Raw genomic sequence first — 10,523 nt, forward strand, 5'->3', positions numbered from 1 at the left:
CTCTGTATGTAGCAATCCGTCAATTTAGCACGTCCCCACAACAGTTAGACAGGATCAAAACGAAACCGAGAAAGAAGATTCATACGGAAAGAATATCGAAACGAGACGAAAGGCGGGCAACATAACGACTGTCGACTGGCATGCGTCCTAGACCGACTTCACGGAGAGCTGTGCATACATTATTTTGTCTCAAAAATGCCTGAGCAACTAATAGATCCACCAAAGAACCACCAAAAAACCACTGACAGACTCCAACGAGATAAAGGGTTCACGCGGCAAAAACATCCATAAATAAATAAATAAATAGGGAAAGAAGGTCCATGCACCTGTGGATGTCTTTTTCTTTCTATCTTCGTGCGCACTGGATTTTTTTCCTGCACTGTAGCGCTCTCTCTCGTGATTCGGTGAAAATGGGACGCCTTTGTCAGCGGCAGCTTCATTGCCATCACCTCCGCAGACCCAACATCAAGCGCCGCTCAAGCCCTGTGGAGTTCACCGGGCAGCGTCGACGAGTCACTACCATCCACGAACTCTTAACTGAGCCCGTTGCGATAAAGCCCTAATAATTAAGCCTCTGACTTGCCGAAGTCAACTGCTGTTGCGATCCTACGACATCTCGTAACATTTCGACTGACTAAATAGTGACGTCAGCAGGGCCACCGCGTCTACCGTCACCGGTTATCTGCGAGCAGCGGGGTCACGTCGTCTTCCCGTTCTTGTCCAACACCTTTTCAGACCTTTTTTGCGTTCGTGTTTAACCGATCCAGGAGGCAAAACGATATTATTCTGAGTGACGGTTAGTGTTACGTAACGAGCTCTGCTTTGACAGTGTCGAGCAGACCAATAGAGAGCTATATGTCTCGAAGCAGAAGCTGCCAGGACTTCGGGCATATTATAGGACCTGTAGAAGTCCATACTGTTCGGAAAAGTGGGCGGAATAAGAAAAAGATGCAGGTCATCAAAAGAAAGTTGTTGCTTGTGCCGACTGCCGACCACCAGCAACGTGGACAGTCACAGAAAACGGAGGCCACATTGAGAGGGCCAGGTTGAAGACAGATGAGGAAAGTGGTCGATAAGAATCAACACCTATAGGAATTGCACCTAATTCGCTCGCACGATAGCGAGTTTTAGCATATCGTTCATAACGTCGCCGTCAAGTTACTGCACCCACAGGAACCGTGCGTGAACAGGAACCGTACGTGAACCGCGTGCGTGACTCAGAATCGTATCTGTTGATTGGCTGCGGCTGTTCGCGGTAGCCAACCGTGCTCCCGGTTGCTTTATACTAAACTACACACAGCTACCATACGCGATTCCTTTTCTTCTCAATTCCTTTTCAGCAATCGACAAGAGGTCCGCGCTTTTCTTTGCCAACGGAATAAAGAAAGCAGAATATAGAAAGACTCCATGATGGCCATCCATAGGTCGTGTCTGGAGTTAATCGATAAATGCATAGGCTCCAATCCACAAAGCAGGGAACGTTTGATTCGCGATCCCTAAAACGGGAGGCGGGCGTTCTCTAACTGGGCGGTCTCCCGTCAGGGGTGGAGCCGACCATATTCGGAAGGCGCCTTTTTCCTGCCTCATCTCATCCATGGGTAAGTGCGTTTTCTTCCATCTATACGGTTTGTCTCTCGGATGAAAGTGATAAACAGTCCGTCGTCTTTTCTGTCGCTACTAGCAGAAACGCAATACAATTTCCTCGCCAGCACTCTTGGAAATGAACTTCACCGCATAGCAGGCTCCTACACTCTTAAAAATGAACTTCACCGCATAGCACGCTCCTAGCCAACTATAACCTCGAATGATATCGTTACCTGCCCTGATTTGTTGGAAACGGGAGGCGTACGCCTTTTTTGTGACACTTATGCTATCATAATTTCACAAAAAAGGCGTACGCCTCCCGTTTTCAACGAGTCATTGAAGATAACGATATCATTCGAGATGATGGCTGACCAGGAGCGGTGACTATGCGGTGAAGTTAATTTTTAAAAGTGAGGACAGGCGAGAAAATTGTCAGTTGTTTAGGAGGTATACGACACCAACCGTCCCAGGGCGCTTTCATTCGCTCGTAGCTTAACATTCGTGACAGAAGCGCCTTTAAACTGCCGCGGATATACTTCCGACACGAAGTGTTCAAAACCTTTAAAGGGACAGACGATTCTGAAATAACATTTCGTTCCTGAATATTACAGAAACTCAGCTGTAAAAGTTTCATTTCAAAATAGCGGAGTCATTTATTTTAAGTTATAGAAGTAGACTACGGACACCCTCACAAAATCACGCATATGCGCAGATCCCTCGCCCAAGCAGCACAATGTACTGAAAGCCGAGTACAATAGGGGTGGACGGGTATAGGTGGAAGGCCTTGAAGAGACTGGTGAAACTAAAGAACATTGATAAGATACGTACCGTCCACCCCTATTGCACTCGACTTTCAGTACACAACGCTTGTGTCGTCCTTCGAGGCTTCCTCCAAGTTCAGTCAAGTAGTCTTTGCTTAGGTCCAGTCATATTCTTGATCTTTGCCTTCGAAATTTGAGATCCCAAAATTCCGTGGCCACGCTGCTTCTTTCCTTTTGAAAGTCACCCACTCTAAACAGAGCGTCTTTCCTTCGTCGACTCTCGGGTCCAAGGAGATGATGTCGCCAGCACTTGCTGTCCTTCTACCCGGATTTCAATTTTTTTTCCACGAATCCGTTTTGCAACTTTCGCCTAACTCTGCCTAACAACCTTTTCACGTTATCTCCAGCAATTTCAATCAGAGTTTTCGAGAGGCGCATCTTGAGTGAGTCGTTCTCCTTCTCTGCGGAAATTATACTGCGTTAATTCTATGATATTCCAGGTCGAACGTTGCCGGTTCCAGTGTCGTGTCAGGTGTGCGGCGACCGTTCGTACGGCAAGCACTATGGCGTGTACTGCTGCGACGGTTGCAGTTGCTTCTTCAAGCGCAGCATCCGGCGGGGCATCGCTTATAGCTGCATCGCAGCCAGGGGTGGATGCCCGGTGGACAAAGCCAGAAGGAACTGGTGCCCTTCCTGCAGACTCACAAAATGCTTCGCCGTCGGCATGAATCAGAACGGTAATTCACCGGCTTGAGATTCGCAATAAGGCAGATGAGCCACACTTGGGCAGCTCTGCGCGGATAAAAGTTTTGACATCGTGCTATCAAAAACCGCATCCACAGTGCATTTTCGTATTTGATCCGGAACGTTTCGTTCCACCCGGATTCGGCCCCAAAAGAACGTACAGGGTGATGTATTAGGTTCTGCGCCGAGACTGGGATGTGACGCGGGTTCCAATCTTACCACCGGCTGAGCTGTCTGAGGTTTTCCCTGGGTTTTCCGAAGACTTTCCAGACGAATGTCGGCACAGTTCCCCCTAAAGTCGGCCCAGGACGCATACTAACCCCCCCCCCCCCCCCGCCTGTCCCCCACACTCTTAAAAATGAGTTTCACCACATAGCACGCTCCTAGCCAACCATCATTCCGAATGACAACATTCTCGTCCCAGACGTCCGGAGGATGTCTGGGAGGATGAGGTCCTCGTCCCGGAGGATGCCAGCAGGTATGGCCCAAGAAGATGGGGGATTTTATAAGGGTAATTGCCGCAGGAGATGGTGTCAAGAATGTCGTCGAGAGTCGTCGAGACAGGCAGACACAACGTTGCGCAGAACCTGGTCAATGCCGATACATTGTTGGAACGTTCGCGTAGTCCGAACGGAATCTGTGCGTACTCGAAGGGGACAGAAGGGCGCCTTCGGGACGTCGGGCGGAAATCTATTAACAGGCGAGACAACTTTTGAAAATTGAACGCTACTCCATCCACAACTCGTGTAGATGAAAACCAATTCATCTACAGGTTCTAATATATACGGGGAAGAAAGAAGCGCTTCCTTATTGTAACATAACCGTTACCATACGAGCATAGAACGCGCTGCTGATGGGCTCCAAATAGAGCGACGCAACTATTATAGGTTTTTGCCACACACGTTTCACATACGTCGCGCATTAATTGAGCCAATTTCGTTAGTGCGAACAAAAGTTTCTTCGCGAATTCGGGAGCCACGACACGCTACTCAATCAACATCACAGGGTTTTCCGTAAGATTTTCGCACACAAAATTGGCAGCCAAAAGTATGATTGGAGAAAATCTCTCGTTCTCCGTCGCGAAGGAGAAAATGGCCTCCAAATCTGCCGTTTTCTTTTTCCCGAAAACGACATCGGCATCTCAAAAGCAGCAGACGCTGTCATTGCGCTTAACTCGCATAATTAAAAGTTCATTCGTCGAAATTAATGAATGAAACGAAAGAAAGAATGGTGTAACGATTAGTGCACTTGACCGATTATCAGCAAGTGCATTTTTTGACGCCTACCTTATTCAGATATATGATCTCATTCCTACAAGAGTAGCGGGTGTTAAGGATGCTGCACCTGACGAAAGCTTCTATAGAAGAGCAGTCCATGAACAGAGTGGCTTTTTTGTGCGAACCATTAGTGCTCCCGTCGTGACAATGGCGGAAGCCACGTGACCCTGATTGACGCTCTTCGATCGCTGGTCTTTGTGTCGGCGCTCAAGTGTCAGCGCACTTTAGACGGCTCTCGGGGAGCATAAATATAGGATGGCAAAAGAATTCCATTCAACCAAGGATGAAGGGAAGAGCTCAGTTTTCTCGTAGCGTTAACCAACTTTTCAACTGATTCTTGTAATACGCCTTTGTCTGTCTCCGTCGTATCTTCAGACCTCGGTGCGTTGTATCCACTTTGTCCAAACATCAGGGCAACTCCCAAGTTTCAATTTCGAGCACTTCAATATACCGTAATAGTTGAATTGTTCAAAATGTTCTCTGCGTTTTAATACCTACACACATAGATGTATTATACTGCGCAGTTATTTGTTTCCACGCGCATCTCTACGTAGATTCCGTGCGCGTTTGTCTCTCTTTTCTCGCGTGTCCGTTGGAGCGGTAACAGTCCAGTATAGAGCAACTATTCGTAGAGCGGCTGCTAATTTCATGAGCGAGTCTATTTTATAGCCTATCTCGGAAATCTCACAGTTATTACTCGCGTGGAAAAATCGACTTGTGCGTCAAGTAGTGTGCGGGATACTTATATGGCGCCTATATGGATAGGTCAAGGGTGGGCTTCACCTAACGCCTCGCTGAATAAGGTGAAGCTTGCTTTACATTTCGGAACGGGTTTTCGGACCCCAGCCCCTTTCGTGTTTGTCACTTGTACGATGTGCACATTAGCAGTTAGGGTGTTGATTGTGTCCTGCCTGTTGTATTATCACTATCATTGTTACTCCTTCTCGCACAAATTTCCATGGAAATTTCGTCACAGGAAATTTGGGCGAGTTGATGAAACATCAACACACTTTATGGAAGGAGTAATAATGATAACACAACAGGTAGAACACCAGTAACACGTTAACTGGCAAAACGTGCCAGGTTTTGCATTTGTGTTTTTTACTCGTTTATTTCTTGCCTATTCTGACAAGTTGCAGTACGTCAAACCTCTCTGTCAAGTAATGCCCCTTGTGTCACTATCGTACAAGTGGAGAGCGATACCAGCCGAATATATTAAGAGCGTTTTGAAATTGTTTATCACCGGCACCTATGGGAGTAGTCGTACGTGCGTGTTTGCCCCAGATTCTTGGGAATGATGAGCCTCGAATCGTTTTTCCAACCTGCGCTTGGGAGTCTGTTCTGATGGCGGCAGTTAATTCAAGCCAGACGGTGTGGTCCATGCAATGGCGTGTCTTACTGGTGACGGTAATAAATCGCGCTATTTTGCGCACCTCGTGCATGTACTTCTTATGTCAGTTACCTCTGCTCCAAGGATCGTAACCAATGTCTACATGGCACAACTTTCAGCCGTGCAGGAAGAAAGGGGACCCCGCAAGAAGGCGGGTTGTGCCAGGACCGACGTGCAGCAGCGTCAACCTCCGAGCGCGTTTCGGCGAGTCATGCCTTCTTCAAAAGAGACGGACTCAGAACTGGTGCAAGAAGTGGCTCTGCACGTGTTACTGACAGCCCTGCGGAAAGCCAAGTGCAACGAGCCCTTTCGGACGCTTCCCCAAGTCGACCAAATGGCCATATTGGAAGAAGTGTGGCCGGAGCTTTTTGTCCTCCAGATCGCCTACTGGCCCATCGATCTCTTGACCGTCGTTCAGCCAAAGGTAAGTTCCTGCCATGGCTGTTGCGTGACACTTACGCAGAAAACGTACCACAGACGGAGCTGCAGCGTTCCACTTTCCGCCACTTGCAGCATGCAGTGCTACAGTGCCAAGCTCTAGCCCTCGACCACGTCGAAAGGAGTCTGCTTGAAACCATCGTCCTTTGCAGAAGAGGTCAGTTGTGTTATGTTCTCGGCATAGGTGGATAGTTTTCGATCCTCGAGGGGCATGACTCCCCCCCCCCCCCCCTCGCACCCACAGAGATCGAGTAGGGTGTCTCGAGGTTGGTATTCGGATCACTTGCTCCAGGCCTGATGAAGCCGCTCCATTGCGGAGTCTGCCACTTGCTCCGACTCTGCCATTGGAATTCAACATAAGACTTCGGGGGCAACAAGCTACCTTGAAGAGCAAGAAGCGCGGCACAAAGCAGTACACTACACGCCCATCTAGTCATGATGCCACAGTCACATGACCTCAGAATCATATTACATGACCCAATGTCGTGACCTGGGCCCCGATCTTGAACTCAGAGCAAGCATTATCTTTATTTTAAAAGTTGGCGTGCCTCAAACGTCACGCGTCGGCACGTGAAAACTGTTTTGGTAGGCCGCGATTTTTATTAAACCTCGCGATTGGCCCTCGCACTCACCCTCGCATTCACCCCAGAGCGTTAGTCGTGACGTTGCCCATCCTCTGTGAGGCCGACAACGACGAGCTCTTCCGGCACTATACCTACCACCACACGGCGTGTTGAAGCTACCACAGTGATCCACACTGATACCTGTACAGGTGACCTCACAATCATATGTTACCTATGACGTTAACCAAAATAAGATGGTGACTAGCCACCGGACACTGCTTGGGGGTGGCTTAGGAAAAGCCGAGAGTACGGAAGTCTCTAGTCACAGATTTTTATTTTTGTTTTTATTGTTGCGGACCTTCTCACCCAGAAAAATAAACGCGTGCTTTTTGTGCAGATTGCAAGCGGGACTTAGTGGCTGCTCTGCAGGTGGACTGTATGTTGGAGCAAGCGCAGTTGACGCTTGGCCAATACATGTCACAGACCAGACCCCACTGCCCAGCCAGATTTGGTAAGACGCTGTTGACTCTGCCCCTGCTCAGAGCTGTCTCTCAAGAAGCACTGGAAGCTCTCTTCTTGCACCATCACACTGTACCACTCGCTTACTTTGTATCAAGTCCCACCTGATACCTTTCCTGGTGGACTTCTCCTCCATTTGGCTGCACTCGCTGCACGACTTCAAGCAGTGAAGCACTTTCGTATTCATTCAAAAGTCTATGTCTATGTCTATAGTTCTGGATGAGTGCACGGCCGGTCTGTACACTCTTAAAAATGAACTTCACCGCATAGCACGCTCCTAGCCAACCGCCATCTCGAATGATATCGTTATCTGCCCTGATATGTTGAAAACGGGAGGCACACGCCTTTTTGTGACACCTATGCAGTTCATAATTGTCACAAAAAAGGCATACGCCTACATCATAATTGTCACAAAAAAGGTGTACGCCTCCCGGTTTCAACAAATCAGGACAGATAACGATATCATTCGAGATGATGGTTGGCTAGGAGTGTGCTCTACGGTGAAGTTCATTTTTAAGCGTGTACTTTCTGGGTAGGAGCTGCAGCAAGAATGATATTACGCAGAACACGCGGCGTAGAAAACGACATTACACTCTTAAAAATGAACTTCACCGCATAGCACGCTCTGTGCCAACCATTGCCACGAATGATATCGTTATCTGCTCTGATTTGTTGAAAACGGGAGGTGTACGCCTTTTTTGTGACAATTATGAACAGCATAAGTGTCACAAAAAAGGCGTACGCCTCCCGTTTTCAACAAATCATGGCAGATAACGATATCATTCGTTACAATGGTTGGCACAGAGCGTGCTATGCGCAGGGCCTGAGACAGAGGCACATCGCGGGGCCTGTTTCACACAAACAGTAATGAAAAGATAAGAAATGATAAGATTTTCGCAGTGGGAGACTTTAGCAGTATGGGAAATGGCAGCAGGAGAGAAGGGTGCGAAATCCTCGGTATATAGCTTGCAGGGTTGGCGGATTTTTCTTAAAAGTGGGACTTTTTCTCATCACATGATGGAATGGCACATAACATATTCTTGTCTCATTCCTGTTTTAGTCGAACATCCCGCGTGCGATTAAGTGCATGCTTGATATTTAAAAAAAAGTAACCCGTGGTTGAGGGCTTCGTACGCGGGGCCTATGCAAGCGCGGGGCCTAGGGCGGTCGCCTTAATCGCCTTACCCTATCGCCGGCCCTGGCTATGCGGTGAAGTTCATTTTTAGGAGTGCATGGTCGTTTGCAAAATTTTTGCAACGGTATATTCGACGAAAGACAAGCACTGGAAAACTGCGCGAGCACAAAGAGCTGAACGGGAGCGTCGGACGACAACTGGTCTCTGTGCTTACTCATCTGCTTTGGAAACGAGCTCGGAGAGCTAGTATCGAAGCTAGTACCGGCTCACGGCACGGCATGGCGGAACTTTCCACATAGTGCAACGAGTGCAGCCGAAATAAACGGAGTGTCACGCGGAGGAAGAAATGGCTTATCGGGGGTATAGCCATATACGACGTTACAGTCTAGATTTATTGCTTTGGTTTCGCAGTTACCGGCAGAATCTTTCGAATTGAAGTTTCGGGACTTCTGGATAGAATGCGGCAGTAGCGTATCAATCTATGTGTATACCCAAAATAAGTGGTATAGTGTGTATAAGGACATCTCACTGAGCTCTGTACGTTATACCGTATAGTCGTGGATAAATCGCAGTTTGGTTCGAAACATTCCTTCGTAAATATTCGTCGTCTTTTTATTCGTGATAGCTTCCCTTAGAGACTGCAATAAAGCGGATCAATCGTATGACCGTCAAGTAAGCTGACTGTTGCCAGCTGCAGCTCCAAAGAGTTTCTGTATTGTTCATTTTATGTCATGCACAATGCAGTCATGTTGCTTCGTTTTACGTGCACGCAATGGAAGTACGAAAGATTTTTGTTGTTTCCTCAAACATGGATGGTCTTTTGCGTTTTATGTCGTAATAAAGAAAGTTACAAGAAACTCTGACACACTCTAAAAGCAGTGCTTCACCACAAAACACGCTAGCCAACCATAATTAAGACCCCTGGTTTTCTGCTGCGACAAATTCAAAATTCTGCAGCACCGTCTTGTAAATTCCGCGATTTGAAACGGGAAATACTTTATTTTCTTAGATAATGCGGGAACAAACAAAAATTATAAAATTGCAGATTCAAAGCACTGTAGTGGCTCAGCATATGATATTTTGTGTTCTCCTCTTACAAAGAATGCCGTCTGTCACCTGCAATCTTTATACCTGCTGAAACATCTTTCAGCATCTACAGAGTTTATGGGAACTTTATAGGAAGATTATAAAGGAGCTTACAATACATGTCCTGTGGAAGTTACGTCTACAGGACATCCGTTTTGTTTCTGGGCCGTAGGCATTATTTAAGAAATTCCCGGACATCAAATCAAAATCCCATACTGCCACCGCTAAAGTGCACACGGGAGGGACACCGCCCCTTCCTCAGGCGAAGTATGCACAATGAACTTGGGCTAACATTATCTTAAGCTAAACTACAATCTGTCTGTGTTGATCCTGCAGCATGGGCAAGTTCGTAAAGCAGGCTTCACCTCATGCAGGGAAGCGTCAGGTGAAGCCCACTCTCGGGAGGTGTCGTTCATACTCGGCGGATAGTCGGATATTCGGAAATCCTAATATTGGGTATTCGATTCGCGAATGAAATACTTCGAGTGATTGATATTTGATTCGAATTTGAGAACTCGAATATCCGCACACTCCTAAAGATAGATTCCGTGAAATCCCGTGCCAAACGAAGGATTCCGCGATATGTCGCGGAATCCGCGGAAAACCCGGGCCTTAACCATAATTCAGAACGACGATATCGTCCTCTTCCGTAATTTGCTGAAAATGGGATACGTGTTACCTTGAGAAGTTCTATTTTTAGAATGTAGGAAATGAGGAGGTCCGAAAATGAAAATGAAATCGATGAATGAAAATCGATCCGAGTTTTGAGTTAATGGATGGCCGACATGGGAACATAATGAGATGTCCGCCAGAAGGTTTGTAGCGAGCAGCAACACATTCTGGATATGGTTTCAGAATGTCACGTGTGTTTGTGATCATTAAACCGTTTGCACGTCTTGCTTCTGTGTTGGTTATTCTTCTGCCATATCCTGGTTCCGGAGTAACCCAACCACTGACTTCTGAACAATTAAAAAACATAATTACTCGACATACACGCTGCGTCCCAGAGAGCTCCTGCTTACGTCC

The 10,523-nt window shown here is 47.3% G+C and overlaps 1 protein-coding gene across 1 annotated transcript; it reads left to right on the top strand.

Annotated features, from left to right (window-relative positions):
• The first annotated feature begins 1,594 nt into the window (after positions 1-1,594).
• On the top strand, positions 1,595-7,384 carry LOC135367613 (nuclear receptor subfamily 2 group E member 1-like). The gene is made up of 5 exons (XM_064600903.1): positions 1,595-1,598; positions 2,846-3,082; positions 5,876-6,180; positions 6,234-6,378; positions 7,155-7,384. Exons 1-5 carry the CDS (start codon positions 1,595-1,597, stop codon positions 7,382-7,384), a joined length of 921 nt encoding a protein of 306 aa, XP_064456973.1.
• Positions 7,385-10,523: the final 3,139 nt, after the last annotated feature.

This window comes from Ornithodoros turicata, chromosome 8, assembly GCF_037126465.1.
Source record: "Ornithodoros turicata isolate Travis chromosome 8, ASM3712646v1, whole genome shotgun sequence".
NCBI lineage: Eukaryota > Metazoa > Arthropoda > Arachnida > Ixodida > Argasidae > Ornithodoros > Ornithodoros turicata.